Source organism: Saccostrea echinata, unplaced genomic scaffold (assembly GCF_033153115.1).
Source record: "Saccostrea echinata isolate AGI-Se365-2 ecotype Australia unplaced genomic scaffold, CSIRO_AGI_Sech_v1 ptg000054l, whole genome shotgun sequence".
In the NCBI taxonomy this organism is placed as follows: Eukaryota; Metazoa; Mollusca; class Bivalvia; order Ostreida; family Ostreidae; genus Saccostrea; species Saccostrea echinata.
In genome coordinates, this window is record NW_026889803.1 from 64,722,300 (window position 1) to 64,739,761 (window position 17,462).

Sequence of the window (17,462 nt, forward strand, 5' to 3'; positions counted from 1 at the left end):
GGTGCATTACTTACTGTTGACATTTGGGGGTTGTGGTGCATTACTTACTGTTGACAGTTGGGGGTTGTGGTGCATTACTTACTGTTGACAGTTGGGGGTTGCCCACTTCCTGTGATGCTGCCTGTGACACCAGCTGTCACGTTGCCACACTTTGGAGCCTGGCAACAGCTGGGGTCGTTGGGGTCAGCCACCATTACACACGAACTTGGAATGTTATCATATTTAGGACATCTGTTTTAACAGCAAACTTGTTAGTAACATCACATGCACAAAGTGTCGATAGTGTGTTTATAAAAATAAAATGGTACATGGTAAATCTATTAGATACAATTCTCTCCTTAGTTATTCATTTTTTTTCTATGCTTTATTATACAAATTAAATACATATCTAGCCAAACTAGAGGCCAATAAACCATTTGAAGTACTGGATATAAACCCCTTACCTGTCAGTGCAAGTGTAGAGTCCTTTTTTGGCATCATCACAGACACAGTTTTTGTCACATTTATCTGACCATTTCTGTCCTTGAGTATAAGCCTTGCCATTGTAGACACACACATCTATAATACAGAATAGCACCACCGGTATATAGAAAACTGTATAAAGAGGCTTTACATGTACACTACCCAGTGTACTTCCATTTTAGGTTAAAATTTCATTGTCTTTATTTTGTAATGAAGATGTGAATGCACCTAAAAAATCAATGAAGGTGAAATGTTCAACAGGTGAATTGACATTTTAGATAAAGTGCCATATATACATAATGAATACTGTATGGGTGTAATACCTTTGGGTGTGGGTGAAGGTGTTGGACCTAATGGACCAGGTGTGGGTGTACTTGGACAGGTTGGAATCTTACAGCACTGGTCACTGGGGTCAGTGGTCATAAAGCAGGACTGTGGCAGAGCAGCAAATCTTGGACACCTGAAAGAAAAAAAAAAACAATAACTTACACATATGCACAAACTTATGTTTCTGGATTTGTTTTGAAGAAATACATGTTTATTAGATACTTTCAACAACAGTACTTTTTAATCATTCAGTATCTATACAAAAAAAACCCTTCAAGTTTCTAGAAAGACTACATATAAAACTGAGAGACACACCTTTCTGTACAGGTGTAAGCACCTGATGCTTCATCAATACACTGACACTTGTAGCTACAGGCATCTGTCCATGTGTCTCCTTTGTGATATTTCACGCCTTTGTATTCGCAGAAACCTTCAATATACAATAAAACACAGTTATAAGAAGTCACTGGGACCTGTGAAATTACTTTGCTATATCCGTAATTCGATATATCTGTATAAGGAATTCGTTAAATTTATATAGTTGGGGATCCAAGAACACTTTGTTATATCCGTGAATTCACACTATCTGTGTTCATACTAAACGAGTTCTGCTGTACATAATAGCATTGTAACATCATAAAACATTTCACTGGTGAGTGATATATTAAACTGTATGAATTATAATCTGTTGATAGTCTTTTAATATAACTCACCAATGTATTGTCCAATTCCAGTATTGGGGTCAGGTTTAGGTCCAAATCCTGATATAACTCCTGGTGCCAGTGTAGGAACAGGATAAGTAGGACTGGGGGACACTCCTGGAGCGGGGGTGGGCTTGTTGAATGGTGCTGGGGTAGGAACATTGGGACAGTTTGGTATTTCACAGCAAGCATCATTTGGATCTACCTCCATTTTGCATCCATCAGGTAGGTTGTTAAATGAAGGACACCTAGATGAGTCAATACAATATTTTTGCTCTCATTTTGAAGAAAACATAAAAATGTTAATAAACATCATTTTTCATGTACATAAAAAGTTACTGTATTTGATTTATAATGGTGCATTTAGTCACCACACATAATTTTCATGCATGGTCCATACAGTAAATAGTTACATACATGTACATGCATTTTGTAAATATTTTTAAAAGAACTTTATATTTGTGAAAATACAACATTGCACAATTTCACATAAAATTCTCAAAAAGAAAATGCTTTAGATAAAAAGAGTCATCTTCCCTATAAAAGCTATATTGCTTAATTCTAGATCCATCCAGTCTATAGCTTTACTTCTGTTAATAAGACATACAGAGCATCATTTCCATGCTTTTTACAGCGCTAAATATATGTATGTAAGATAGATATATACAAACCTGTCAAAGCAGGAGTAGTAGTTTGTCTGGGCATCATCACATCGACAGGTTTGACTGCAGCCCTTGTTCCAGCTGTCTCCTTGCAAATAGGGTACGCCATTGTACACACAGAAGGCTGCCAAGAAATATAAACAAAACCTTGTAAATAAAGTATGCCATTGTACACAGAGAAGGCTGCCAACAAACATTAACAAAACCTTGTAAATAAGGTATGCCATTGTAGACACAGAAGGCTGCCAACAAACATTAACAAAACCTTGTAAATAGGGTACGCCATTGTACACACGAAGGCTGCCAGGAAATATTAACAAAACCTGTGTAAATAAGCTATGCCATTGTACACATAGAAGACTACCAAGAAGTATTAACAAAACCTTGTAAATAGGGTACGCCATTGTACACACGAAGGCTGCCAGGAAATATTAACAAAACCTGTGTAAATAAGCTATGCCATTGTACACATAGAAGACTGCCAAGAAACATTCACAAAACCTTGTAAATAAGGTACACCATTGTACACACAGAAGACTGCCAAGAAACGTTAACAAAACCTTGTAAATAGGGTATGCCATTGTACACACAGAAGGCTGCCAACAAACATTAACAAAACCTTGTAAATAGGGTATGCCATTGTACACTGTGACACAGAAGGCTGCCAACAAACATTAACAAAACCTTGTAAATAAGGTACACCATTGTACACACAGAAGACTGCCAACAAACATTAACAAAACCTTGTAAATAAGGTACACCATTGTACACACAGAAGGCTGCCAACAAACATTAACAAAACCTTGTAAATAGGGTACACCATTGTACACACAGAAGGCTGCCAACAAACATTAATAAAACCTTGTAAATAAGGTACACCATTGTAAACACAGAAGGCTGCCAAGAAACATTAACAAATCCTTGTAAATAAGGTAAACCATTGTACACATACAAGGCTGCCAAGAAACATTAACTAAACCTTGTAAATAGGGTACGCCATTGTACACACAGAAGGCTGCCAACAAACATTAACAAAACCTTGTAAATAAGGTATGCCATTGTACACACAGAAGGCTGCCAAAAAACATTAACAAAACCTTGCAAATAAGGTATGCCATTGTAAACACAGAAGGCTGCCAAAAAACATTAACAAAACCTTGTAAATAAGGTATGCCATTGTACACACAGAAGGCTGCCAAAAAACATTAACAAAACCTCACAAGTCACAAATACATTTTTTTTTATTATTCACCAGAAAAAATACTTTATTGCAACATTCAAATCACCTGGTAAATCCATAACATAGGTAATCAGAGATTACAGAGCTCACCTCAACGAATGTTGTCTTTAAGTAAGGCAAAGTCCCACACTAAACTAATAACCTTGGAGTCTGCATCCCTAGATGCAACATTTATGCAATTTTGGTCTGATAGGGCTTGCAGTTACTTGGGAATAGACTTATCTGAAAACTTAAAACTAGTCACTCATCCAGAAAATGTAAGTCAAATCCAGCATCTGAAGCAAGTTTGAGATTGTCCGTCCCTTGATGCATCATCCATGCAAGTTTGGTTCAGATAGGCCTTATAGTTACTTGGAAATGAGATCTGCTCCAAAAACTTTAACCTGGTTACTCATCCGGAAAATGTAGGTCAGATCCAGCATCAGAAGCAAGTCCAGTAGTGTGCATCCTTAGATGTATCATCCATGCAAGTTTGGTTCAGATAGGCCTTATAGTTACTTGGAAATGAGATCTACTCCAAAAACTTTAACCTGGTTACTCATCTGGAAAATGTAGGTAAGATCCAGCATCTGAAGCAAGTCCAGTTGTGTGCATCCTTAGATGTATCATCCATGCAAGTTTGGTTCAGATAGGCCTTATAGTTACTTGGAAATGACATCTGCTCCAAAAACTTTAACCTAGTCACTCATCCGGAAAATGTAGGTCAGAACCAGCATCAGAAGTAAGTCCAGTAGTGTGCATTCTTAGATGTATCATCCATGCAAGTTTGGTCAATATAGGGTTTATAGTTACTTGGAAATGAGACCTGCTCCAAAAACTTTAACCTGCTCCAAAAACATTATCCTGGTCATTCTTTAAGTGAAATTGCAGCATCTGAAACCTTGACTGGTACAATGAAACACACTAGAAGCATCCTCCATGCATCTCTGACTAATATAGGCCATAGAAGTACTTGAAAAGAAAACTGCTCCAAAAACCTTAACCTGGGACGCCGAGGGTATTACATAAGCTCCCCCAACTTCGTTGAGGTGAGCTAATAAAAATGGAACAAATGTTGGCTAATGCTGTGTATTTACTAACTTATCAACAGTGCTTAAATGTCTTAAGTCTTTATTCCAATAATGATAGTTTTTTGTGTGTAATTTCAAGTTACAACTGTACATTCAAATGTGTATATCATTCATTATCTGGAAATGACAGTTTATCAAACACTCACCCACTGGTGTTGGCTGTGGAGTTGGTGTCAGTGTAGGGCCTGCAGAGATCAATTTGATTTATAACTTAACATTCTTGAAATAAATTAAAAACTTCAAAAAAAAAGAGGAGAACTTTTATTATTTATTTGCTGAATATATCAGAAAAGAAAACTATTCAATTTCTTTAGAGGGGCCTAGACACAGATTTGAAGTTAATATTTTCTCACATTTTCCTTACAATATCATGCCTTATATGTTGCTATAGCATTTCACACGGAAATATAATAATAACTTATTTTATCTGGAAATTAATGAAACTACAAAATTCGGGAGACGTTTGATTGACACATCCTTGCAGTATCCCAAAGTAAACTTTATCCTTCATACCTAAGAAAAATAGAAATCTTGTTGTGTATTAATGAAAAAATATTAAAACTATAGTCCAGAAAATTTAAAGTAGAAATGTGAGAAATCAAAACAATCTCATCAGTATTGTCAGTATGTGCTTTGAATTGAAGTGAAAATTGGCGCATTAAATCAATCATTGGCGGCACCAAGGTGCGCATTCAATTTTTTATCGATGTTAGTTGGCAATATTTTGCATAGGACTTTTTTACATTCATTTTAAATGAAGTCATTTTAATACAACAATTCTCATTGGTTAAAACCCATCAAAAACCGCTTCCTATTATATGAAACACAAAGAGGTACATTACCCTATCATTTCCAATGCTCAATTTTGACGATATGGATCCAAAAATTGCGGTAAATTATTTTATGAACAGGTTTCTTTAAATGTGCTGCACTGCATATGTTAAAAATTAGATTTGTTTAATAAAGAAACATGTTTTCTTTTCTATTTCATATTCATTTGTCATTTTGTTAAATCTTACATGGTCCTTCAGAATATATAGATGGCCCATTCATTTTCAAAATGGCCCATTAAAAATGTTGACAAGTGCGCCATAGTCCCATTGACCTTCATGGCCTTCCCATTCACTGCTAACAAGCTTTGAAAATTTTCAGTAATGCAATGCAGGCTGAAATTATAATCTATTTGGTAGGAGTTTGACTTACCCATTGAAGGAGTGCTTGGAGGATTGAGGAAGTCACACTTTGGTTTGTAGCAACACAGATCATTCTCATCTCGCTGTAGCTGGCACTGAGGTGGAATAATGGGGTAAGAGGGGCACCTGTTGAATTAAACAAAGTTGTTATTCAAGAAGAATAAAGTCAACAAAACAAAAATGCAAGTGTTTTAAATCCCGTAAAATATAATCAACCAACTACTATATTGAAAAGTTCCTTTACACAAACAAATAAATGTTTGTAAAATATAAGTTTTATAGATACTTCCTTTTGTAACTACAAAACACTGACCTCTGGGTACACTGGTATTTTCCATTCATGCCATCAATACACTCACAATCGTAATCACAGCCATCTTGCCACTTCTGTCCGGCTCCATAGAATTTACCCTTATAGAAACACCCTGTAAGTTAAGCATTGGTTACTCTCTCCTGATTATCTTAGTATCCAATGACCTCAGCCATCAAATACTCAACATATTTTAATATCTGAAACTACCCAAGATTATGTGCCTCTCCTCATAGCGTTTAATGTAATTTTTAAGGGTTTTTTTTGGATTTATACTTTCTTTATACTTTCACAGTGTGAATAAACTTATACATAAAAATTGACCCAAACAATGAAATCCTCAAGCCTTATTTTCTTACCTGGATTTGGTGTTGTAGGAACAATTCCACCACCTGTCACAACACCTGTAAGGTAAAAAAAAAAAACAGAATCAGTCAATGCCTTAATAAATTCTACACACATTTACCTGTCAATAGGAACCATTTTTATGTACATGACTCAAATTGAATGTAAAATGCCACTATTTAAAAGTCTGTGATGCCATTGGCTGATATCTGACTGCTGACCTGTGACCCCTGTGATGGTAATTGTGCCATTGGTTGGATTGGGTGGAACTGTGATACACTGAGGAACTTCACAACACTCTGGATCCTTAGGATCAGCCACCAGTGTACACTGTGAGGGGATACTTGTGTATGTCGTACACCTTAAAATCACAAAATGTATTACATTAGGTCCCAGCATGAACAAAAAGGTCATATCTGTTTTTCTGTCCTCGATGAAGATATCAATAGCATTGTGATGCTTAATTCAGATTTTAGTAGTACAAAATTATACTTGTCCACTTTCTATTTCCTATCTGAAATTAAGTGTCAATTCATAGTGTTTTGAATCATTTCCAAGTAATCTTAAGTGTATTTTATACAGACAATTTTCCTAAAAGTGAAAGTCCATCTATAAATAGATTATACCTGTCATCACAGCGATAGTAGCCTGACTTGGCATCTTCACAGATGCATGCCTTACTACAGCCATCAAACCATTTTTGTCCTTGTGTGTACGGTACACCATTATGGACACACATGTCTAAAACATTGACGGTGACTAAATTTAATCATCAATTTACTACAGTGTAAATGAAATAGAAGCAACAAACCTGAGATCTGACTACCTGTGGAGACCCTAAATATAACCTCACCTTTAATCTTAGGAGCTGGTGTTGGTGTACTGGTAGGCACTGGAGTCAGGGTGGGGAACAGACCTGGGGTAGGTGGAGTCACTGGGGCTGGGGTAGGGGTGTCAAAGCATTCTGGAACTTTGCAGCATGGGTCTTTTGGATCCACCACTAATCTGCAGTTGTTTGGTACATCCAGGTAGGATGGGCATCTGTTGATAGTTTACAGCCGTTTTGAATTAAGTAAAATGTTCAGAGGAAATTATTCCATAAAAATTTAGTGAACACTGTCTAAATAATAACCTTTTTTAATCAGATAATTTTGAAGTAAATACAACACAGAGAATAAAAGTTTTCACTTAAAGTTGGTATTTGATTCTTGGAGAAAACTATCATACTTAAATGCTGTTCAAATATCATATACCTTTCTTTGCACTTGTATCTGCCAATATGCATGTCTATACATTCACACAAAAGTTGACAGCCATCTTCCCATTTCTGACCTTGTCCATAGGCCACTCCATGGTAAAAACATGCACCTAGAGGAATCATAAATATTGAAGTACAAATCAATTTACAGTGCTTGTATCATATGACATAAAATCATCCATTAATATCAAAACATGTCTTGCAGTTCTCTGGATTTTCATAATAGGTTATCTTAATCATAACTAAACACAATAAAAAGACACAACTTACTTCCATTTCCACCCACTCCAATACCAGTTATCACTCCAGACACTGCTGTGGGAACAGGCTCAGGTGTGGGTGGCCTGGCTGGGGCAGGGGTGGGGAAAAGGTAAGGAGGATAGGTCAGTCCTGGGGCAGGGGTAGGCTCCAACCCCGGAGCAAATGTATAACCAGGTAATGGTGTCAGATAGGGGTATGGTGGTATTAGAGTCTGGTGTGGACCAAGTGTTTGCCCTGGTCCAAGTGTAGGCAATTTGAAAGGTGTGGGGAATACATGTGGAGCATATGTCATTCCTGGAGCCGGAGTTGGACGCATATTAGGAGCATATGTCAATCCTGGTGCAGGTGTCAGATAGATACCTGGAGGAATCAAAGTCTGACCAGGAGCAAGAGTTTGTCCAGGAGCTAGAGTTGGGGGTTTGTATGGTGTTGGGAATAATTCTGGGGCATATGTTAAACCAGGTGCAGGTGTGGGTCGGGCATTTGGAGCATATGTCATACCAGGGGCTGGTGTCAGATAAATGTGGGGTGGTATGAGGGTCTGGCCTGGTCCCAAAGTCTGACCTGGGGCAAGTGTTGGTAGTTTAAATGGTGTTGGGAATAAATATGGTGCATATGTCATGTGAGGCCCTGGGGTAGGGTGAGCATCTGGTGCATATGTAGCACCTGGATATGGAGTCAAATATATTCCTGGAGGTATCAATGTCTGCCCTGGTGCTAGTGTTTGCCCGGGAGCAAGTGTTGGAAATTTAAAAGGTGTTGGGAACACATGTGGAGCATAAGTCAAACCTGGTCCTGGAGTAGGTCTTGCATTCGGAGCATATGTTACTCCTGGAGATGGTGTCAGGTAAATTCCAGGTGGAATGAGGGTCTGACCAGGTGCTAAAGTTTGACCTGGAGCAAGTGTGGGCAACTTAAATGGTGTTGGGAATAACTCAGGGGCATATGTCATTCCAGGTGCTGGAGTAGGTCGCATGTTAGGGGCATATGTCATTCCTGGACCTGGAGTCAGATAAATGTGTGGTGGTATCAATGTTTGACCTGGTGCTAAGGTCTGTCCAGGTGCCAGCGTAGGTGGCATGTATGGGGTTGGGAACACATGTGGGGCATATGTCATGCCTGGTGCTGGTGTTGGTCTTTGGTTTGGTGCGTATGTCTGATAAGGTCCTGGTGTAAGATAAATACCAGGGGGTATCAATGTTTGTCCTGGTGCCAATGTCTGACCTGGTGCCAATGTGGGGAGCTTGTATGGAGTTGGGAACAGGTTTGGTGCATATGTTTGACCTGGTGCAGGTGTAGGCCTCATGCCAGGGGCATATGTCAATCCTGGACCTGGGGTGAGGTAGAAATGAGGTATGAGTGTCTGACCTGGAGCAAGAGTTTGTCCAGGGGCTAGAGTTGGCGGCATATATGGAGTTGGGAACACATGTGGAGCATATGTCATTCCAGGTCCTGGAGTGGGTCTCTTGTCAGGGGCATAAGTGTAACCAGGAGCTGGGGTCAAATATATACCTGGAGGAACCAAGGTCTGTCCTGGTGCTAAAGTCTGTCCTGGGGCAAGGGTAGGCAACTTAAATGGTGTGGGGAACAGATTAGGAGCATAATTCTGTCCTGGAGCTGGAGTTGGTCTCATGTTTGGAGCATAGGTCTGTCCTGGTGCTGGAGTCAAATAATAAGGTGGAATCAATGTTTGTCCTGGAGCCAGTGTCTGACCAGGGGCAAGTGTAGGTGGCATGTATGGTGTAGGGAACACATACGGGGCATATGTCAGGCCTGGAGCTGGAGTGGGTCTAGCATTTGGAGCATATGTCTGGCCAGGTGAAGGTGTCAGATAAATACCAGGTGGAATCAATGTCTGTCCAGGAGCCAGAGTTTGTCCTGGAGCAAGAGTTGGAATTTTAAATGGTGTGGGGAACACATGAGGTGCATATGTCTGTCCTGGTGCAGGGGTTGGTCTCATGTTTGGAGCGTAAGTCTGATATGGTCCTGGGGTCAGGTACATGCCTGGTGGTATCAGTGTTTGACCTGGTGCTAAGGTCTGTCCTGGGGCAAGAGTCGGTGGCATGTAAGGTGTTGGAAACACATGAGGTGCATATGTCAAACCTGGCCCAGGTGTTGGTCTCTGATTTGGTGCATAAGTCGAGAAAGGAGCTGGAGTCAGGTAGATTCCTGGGGGAATTAATGTCTGTCCAGGAGCTAGAGTTTGGCCAGGGGCAAGAGTGGGAATCTTAAATGGAGTAGGGAACAACTCTGGTCTGTAAGTTTGCCCTGGTGCTGGGGTGGGACGGGCATTAGGAGCATATGTTCTTCCTGGACCTGGGGTCAGATAGAAAGGAGGGACCAATGTTTGTCCTGGTGCAAGAGTTTGACCAGGAGCCAATGTAGGTGGCATGTACGGAGTTGGGAAAACATGTGGGGCATATGTCATTCCAGGTCCAGGTGTTGGTTGATAGCCTGGAGCATATGTCTGGTATGGACCAGGTGTTAAATAAATTCCTGGAGGAATAAGGGTCTGCCCTGGAGCCAATGTTTGCCCTGGAGCCAGAGTTGGTATCTTAAATGGTGTAGGGAAAAGGTCTGGTGCATAAGTTTGTCCAGGAGCTGGGGTAGGATGCTTATCAGGGGCATATGTCATTCCTGGGGCTGGTGTGAGGTATATATGTGGAATAAGTGTTTGTCCTGGAGCTAAGGTTTGTCCAGGTGCCAATGTTGGTGGCTTGTATGGTGTGGGGAATACATGTGGAGCATAGGTCAAACCAGGAGCTGGTGTGGGTCTAGCATTTGGTGCATAAGTTGACCCTGGTGCTGGTGTCAAATAAATGCCTGGTGGTATAAGGGTCTGACCTGGAGCCAAAGTTTGACCTGGTGCTAAAGTTGGAATTTTGAAAGGTGTTGGGAACAATTCAGGTGCATAAGTCTGTCCTGGAGCAGGAGTGGGATGAGCATTGGGAGCATAGGTCATGCCTGGAGCAGGTGTCAGATACATATGTGGTGGAACAAGGGTTTGACCTGGTGCTAACGTCTGCCCAGGAGCCAATGTTGGTGGCATATATGGAGTTGGGAAGAGATAAGGGGCATATGTTAAACCTGGGCCAGGAGTGGGTCTCTTGTCAGGAGCATAGGTCATACCTGGAGCAGGAGTTAGATAAAGTTGAGGTGGGACAAATGTCAGACCAGGATAGATTGGCTGTCCTGGTGATAGTGTTGGCAAAATTAGTGGTGTTGGGAAGACATGTGGTGCATAGGTCATACCTGGTCCAGGTGTAGGTCTAGCATTTGGTGCATAAGTCGATCCAGGTGCTGGAGTCAGATAAATTCCAGGGGGAATAAGTGTTTGGCTTGGAGCCAAGGTCTGACCAGGAGCAAGTGTAGGTATCTTGAATGGTGTAGGGAAGAGCTCTGGTGCATAAGTTTGTCCTGGCCCTGGTGTTGGTCTCTTATCTGGAGCATAGGTTAGCCCAGGAGCTGGAGTAATGTAGAAGTGTGGGATCAATGTCTGTCCAGGAGCAAGGGTTTGGCCAGGACCAAGTGTTGGTAAATAGAAAGGTGTTGGGAACAACTCTGGAGCATAGGTTAATCCAGGCCCTGGTGTTGGATGTTGGTTTGGTGCATAGGTTTGTCCTGGAGCTGGTGTGAGGTAAAACCTTGGTGGGATAAGTGTTTGTCCTGGGGCTAGTGTTTGTCCTGGTGCAAGAGTAGGCAGTTTGAATGGAGTTGGGAAGACATGTGGTGCATAGGTCATACCTGGTCCAGGTGTTGGTCTGAGATTTGGTGCATATGTGGAACCTGGTGCAGGAGTCAAATAAATACCAGGAGGAATCAATGTATGTCCAGGAGCTAAGGTTTGTCCTGGTGCAAGTGTTGGTATCTTGAAAGGAGTTGGAAATAATTCTGGTGCATATGTCTGTCCTGGAGCTGGAGTAGGTCTCATATTAGGGGCATATGTCATCCCTGGTGCTGGGGTTAGATAAATGTGTGGTGGAATTAAAGTTTGCCCAGGTCCCAGGGTTTGTCCAGGTGCCAGTGTAGGTGGCATGTATGGTGTTGGGAACACATGAGGGGCATATGTCATGCCTGGTCCAGGTGTTGGTCTCTTGTTTGGTGCATAAGTAGAGAAGGGGGCTGGGGTCAAATAGATTCCTGGAGGAATTAGTGTATGTCCTGGAGCCAGAGTTTGTCCTGGTGCAAGAGTGGGAAGTTTAAATGGCGTTGGGAAAAGATTTGGAGCATATGTCTGTCCTGGTGCAGGGGTAGGCCTCATGCCTGGAGCATATGTCAATCCTGGACCTGGGGTGAGGTAGTAGTGTGGAGGTACCAAGGTCTGACCTGGAGCAAGAGTTTGTCCAGGGGCCAAAGTTGGTGGCATATATGGAGTTGGGAACACATGTGGAGCATATGTCATTCCAGGTCCTGGAGTTGGTTGCAACCAAGGAGCATATGTCTGATATGGAGCTGGGGTCAAATACATACCTGGAGGAATTAATGTCTGTCCTGGTGCTAAAGTCTGTCCTGGGGCAAGGGTAGGCAACTTAAATGGTGTGGGGAACAGATTAGGAGCATAAGTCTGTCCTGGAGCTGGAGTTGGTCTCATGTTTGGAGCATAGGTCTGTCCTGGTGCTGGAGTCAAATAATAAGGTGGAATCAATGTTTGTCCTGGAGCCAGTGTCTGACCAGGGGCAAGTGTTGGTGGCATGTATGGTGTAGGGAACACATATGGGGCATATGTCAGGCCTGGAGCTGGAGTGGGTCTAGCATTTGGAGCATATGTCTGGCCAGGTGAAGGTGTCAGATAAATACCAGGTGGAATCAATGTCTGTCCAGGAGCCAGAGTTTGTCCTGGAGCAAGAGTTGGAATTTTAAATGGTGTGGGGAACACATGAGGTGCATATGTCTGTCCTGGTGCAGGGGTTGGTCTCATGTTTGGAGCGTAAGTCTGATATGGTCCTGGGGTCAGGTACATGCCTGGTGGTATCAGTGTTTGACCTGGTGCTAAGGTCTGTCCTGGGGCAAGAGTCGGTGGCATGTAAGGTGTTGGAAACACATGAGGTGCATATGTCAAACCTGGCCCAGGTGTTGGTCTCTGATTTGGTGCATAAGTCGAGAAAGGAGCTGGAGTCAGGTAGATTCCTGGGGGAATTAATGTCTGTCCAGGAGCTAGAGTTTGGCCAGGGGCAAGAGTGGGAATCTTGAATGGAGTAGGGAACAACTCTGGTCTGTAAGTTTGCCCTGGTGCTGGGGTGGGACGAGCATTGGGAGCATATGTTCTTCCTGGACCTGGGGTCAGGTAGAATGGAGGGACCAATGTTTGACCTGGTGCAAGAGTTTGACCAGGAGCCAATGTAGGTGGCATGTATGGTGTTGGGAAAACATGTGGGGCATATGTCATTCCAGGTCCAGGTGTTGGTTGATAGCCTGGAGCATATGTCTGGTATGGACCTGGTGTTAGATAAATTCCTGGAGGAATAAGGGTCTGCCCAGGTGCTAAGGTTTGACCTGGAGCCAGAGTTGGTGGTTTGTATGGTGTAGGGAAAAGATTTGGAGCATATGTCATCCCTGGTGCTGGGGTAGGATGCTTATCTGGGGCATATGTCATTCCTGGGGCTGGGGTTAGATAAAATTGTGGGATTAATGTTTGTCCAGGAGCCAGAGTTTGACCAGGTGCCAATGTTGGTGGCTTGTATGGTGTTGGGAACACATGAGGGGCATATGTCAGGCCTGGAGCTGGAGTGGGTCTAGCATTTGGAGCATATGTGTGGCCAGGTGAAGGTGTCAGATAGATACCAGGTGGAATTAATGTCTGTCCCGGTGCTAATGTTTGTCCAGGGGCTAGGGTTGGGATTTTGAATGGTGTTGGGAATAACTCTGGAGCATATGTTTGACCAGGTGCTGGGGTTGGTCTCTGGCCTGGAGCATATGTCATGCCAGGAGCAGGTGTCAGGTAAAATGGTGGTATAAGAGTCTGCCCTGGAGCTAAGGTTTGATTGGGTCCCAAAGTCGGCAATTTAAACGGAGTAGGGAAGACATGGGGAGCATATGTCATCCCTGGAGCTGGAGTGGGTCTGGCATTTGGAGCAAATGTCATACCTGGGGAAGGTGTCAAATAAATTCCTGGAGGAATCAACGTTTGCCCAGGTGCTAAAGTTTGTCCAGGAGCCAAAGTTGGTATTTTAAATGGTGTGGGGAATAATTCTGGGGCATATGTCAGCCCTGGCCCTGGGGTAGGATGCTTATCAGGGGCATATGTGAGACCTGGTCCTGGAGTAATGTAAAAATGTGGAGGTATAAATGTCTGGCCAGGAATAATAGGGACCCCTGGAGATGCTGTTGGGGGGACAAATGGAGATGGAGGTATGGTCTGAGGGGCTGGTGTGGGGGGAGGGGTTGGAGCACTGGTTGGACTACAGAGAGGGCGCTTGCAACAAGAATCTCTAGGATCTGTCTCCATTGGACAATCAGCAGGTAAATTATCATATCTTGGACACCTGGGCAAAAAATATGTTTCTTATCAATTTCAAAATAAAATCAGCCCTTTTATTCCATAAATTTGTGCAATCTGTAAAATACATTCTTCAGGTGTATAATAATGGTAACACTTAATATGTACATCATTGTAATCCTTTTGAAAGTTCAAATTTATTTTAATAATTATTGCTTTAAGTCTGAATATAATAAAACCTGTTCATACCTGTCATTACACCTGTAATAGCCCTTTTCTGCATCTTCACACGTACAGGTAAGATCACAACCATCAGCCCAGGATTCTCCCTCTTTGAACAAAGCCCCGTTGTACACACAGTCTGGAAGAACAATAATAAGCTCTAGGTACATGTAGTTCAGTGAATAAGGAACCAACTTACTGTATGCATTAGATTACTAATACAGAGCAGGCCTTGACTCTAATATATCAGAGAGCTTACGTGGAACAGGTTTGGGGGTGGCCCCAGAACTGGGAGCTACTGTAGTTTTGCTAGGATCACATACTTGCTTCATACAACAGGGATTCAAAATGTCTCTCTCCAAATGACAGTTGTCTGCCAGTTTGGAGTACTTAGGACATCTGAAATAAAATGCTGCAAATTACAAAGTTTGTCAAACAGATTTTAAAATAAGATTGAAAGTAAATCTATAAACTGATAACTGACTTATTGTGTATGATTAAATATTTAATGTAAACAAATCTTCTATAACCTTTCTGTGCACTGGTAGACACCTGCTTTTGCATCAACACAAACACAGTTGTAATCACATCCATCCTGCCATTTCTGATCCTGTCCATATTGCTTGCCTTTGTAGACACACACCTCTGCCAAAAACATTCATACTCTTTGACATTATGTTAAAATGAAATAAATGTGCAGCTGCCAAAAACCAGAATTATTCTTAGCATTAGAGTCAGAGCAGTAATATTAGAATATAAGCAAATAAACTGATCTTAGAGTCAATATTTTGACAACAACAAACCCGGCAATGTGGGGGCAGGAGTGGGAGTGGCTACATTGGAGCCTGGAGAGGGTGCAGCAGTGGGTTGGGGATTGGGTGCTGGGGTGGGGATCACACTTCCTCCACTAATAGTCCCAGTAACAGCCACACCATTACAGTAGGGCACCTTACAACAGATAGGGTCCTTTGTGTCAGGCTGCATTGTGCAGGAGGCAGACACTGGTGGGTAGGTTGGACATCTAAAATAAGTAGTAACAAAGTGTTTGAATCTTCTTACCGGTAATTTAAGAACAAGCACATTCAATTCATGCTCAATTTTTGGGGGAAAGATTTTTATTCATGGCAAAATTATTGTAATTTTTATTTTTGGTTAAGGAAATACCAAAATCTAGAAAAGTGGGTTTTTATCATAGTTTCTTGATTTCGTTGAGATTAGATTTAAATTAATTTCTTACAAGATAAAATTAATGTAAATTTAATTATATTTATTTTGGGGGAATTTTAATATTTTATGTTACTTCACTGAATTTTAATATAGATATGAAATATACAAAGACATGTACTGTAGATTATTTAGTATACACATAATTTGTCCGTACTGTTTGTAATTGCAGAAATCATGCTTGTTGTTTGTAATGCCTGAAAAGGCCCTGATTTGGAAATAAAGAATCTATCTATCTATACATTTAGGGAGAGTGCAAAAATATGGGTGGCTGCAAAGAAAACTGCATAATAAATATGTGTTTAGCAACAGTACAGTGTATATCCTGTACAAACTGTTTAGAAATTTCTATAATGTTTTTGAGTATCCTATGCCCTTAATAAATATCAACATGTACCTAAAGTCAAAAATAAAATTGAAACAAAACAAGAATATTGTTACCTTTGGCTACACCTGTACACTCCCTTGATACCATCTTCACAAATACAGGAGAAATCACAACCATCATACCACTTCTGTCCCTGTGTGTATGTCTTACCCTTGTATTTACAGACATCTAAAGAAATACAAGAGGCCAAATGAGCCACAATAATCAATACTCACTAGTCACAGATTCAAAATTTTGCATGGCTCAAAATATTATTTGTCAACATTTGGTATATCATTTATTTGGTATATATATTATTTGTCAACATTTGGTATATCAACATTACTTCACATCTATGGACAACAGAAAAACATTTGAAAACTTATATTACAAATCTCACTTGAGGAATCTTTCATTCTGATATTTTATTATTTTATTTTAAAGTGCATCCTCATAAGACTTAATGCACAGTTTAAGGAATTCCTAAACATTGATTTCACTTCCAGTTTTTGGGGTAATCTCTCTAGAATTTTAACACTCCTTTGCTCATTCCTGTTCATACTGTATAATGAATATTTTCTGCCATGGGAATTTTTTGTGATTTGACCCAAATTATTAGCAAATAAATTTTTGCATTTTTAATGTCTGTGGTTGCATGTTACTGCTGAAATTTATTTACGGGACATGACTACCAGATTCAAAGGATTTGGCAGAACACTGCCACGTTTTACGTAGTATTAAAGTCATATAATAAGATGAACCACATGCAATAGTACTGATACTACATGTTAGTCCTTATAAATTTTTATTTCATAACCCCCTAAGCATATTTCTTTTTTAGAATGTAGAATAAGCGATTATGAAATGATATTAAACAAGAGGCCCAAGGGCCTTAACGGTCACCTGAGTATAAAACAACAATCCATAGAAGATCCACAGAGTATAAAATAAACTGACAGAAGGAGCTTTTGTAAATATTTGATCATCCATTGTGGTCCCACCCAATCCCTAGAGTCCAGAATCATGATTTGAACAAACTTGAATCTATACTACCTGATGTTTCCATGTAAATATAACCAATCATGGCTTTGCTGTTCCTGAGAAAAAGATTTTAAAAGATTTTTCCTATACATTTCTATGTAAAACTTTGATCGTCCATTGTGGCCCCGCCCTACCCCCAGGGGGGGTCATGATTTGAACAAACTTGAGTCTACACTACCTGAGCATGCTTCCAAATAAATATGACTCATCACAACTATGCTGTTCTTGAGAAAAAGATTTTTCCTATATATTTCTATGTAAACTTTGATCATCCATTGTGGCCCCGCCCTACCCCCGGGGGTCATGATTTGAACAAACTTGAATCTACACTACCTGAGGATTC

The 17,462-nt window shown here is 40.9% G+C and overlaps 1 protein-coding gene across 1 annotated transcript in view; it reads right to left on the bottom strand.

The window, feature by feature from the left end:
- The window catches only part of LOC133171747 (uncharacterized), a 36,761-nt gene extending 21,257 nt beyond the window's left edge, over nt 1-15,504 (bottom strand). Inside the window, exons 1-19 of the mRNA XM_061306540.1 lie at nt 15,291-15,504; nt 15,018-15,132; nt 14,747-14,886; nt 14,515-14,626; nt 7,839-14,311; nt 7,564-7,678; nt 7,164-7,351; nt 6,937-7,051; nt 6,532-6,671; nt 6,325-6,369; nt 5,969-6,080; nt 5,666-5,781; nt 4,609-4,647; nt 2,162-2,276; nt 1,503-1,738; nt 1,105-1,219; nt 786-922; nt 444-558; nt 83-231 (exon numbers count right to left, since the gene is read on the bottom strand). Coding sequence (XP_061162524.1) covers nt 83-231; nt 444-558; nt 786-922; nt 1,105-1,219; nt 1,503-1,738; nt 2,162-2,276; nt 4,609-4,647; nt 5,666-5,781; nt 5,969-6,080; nt 6,325-6,369; nt 6,532-6,671; nt 6,937-7,051; nt 7,164-7,351; nt 7,564-7,678; nt 7,839-14,311; nt 14,515-14,626; nt 14,747-14,886; nt 15,018-15,132; nt 15,291-15,471 — 8,758 coding nt within the window. The 5' untranslated portion in view covers nt 15,472-15,504. The remainder of the gene's footprint in view (nt 1-82; nt 232-443; nt 559-785; nt 923-1,104; nt 1,220-1,502; nt 1,739-2,161; nt 2,277-4,608; nt 4,648-5,665; nt 5,782-5,968; nt 6,081-6,324; nt 6,370-6,531; nt 6,672-6,936; nt 7,052-7,163; nt 7,352-7,563; nt 7,679-7,838; nt 14,312-14,514; nt 14,627-14,746; nt 14,887-15,017; nt 15,133-15,290) is intronic.
- Between the last annotated feature and the right edge of the window lie 1,958 nt (nt 15,505-17,462).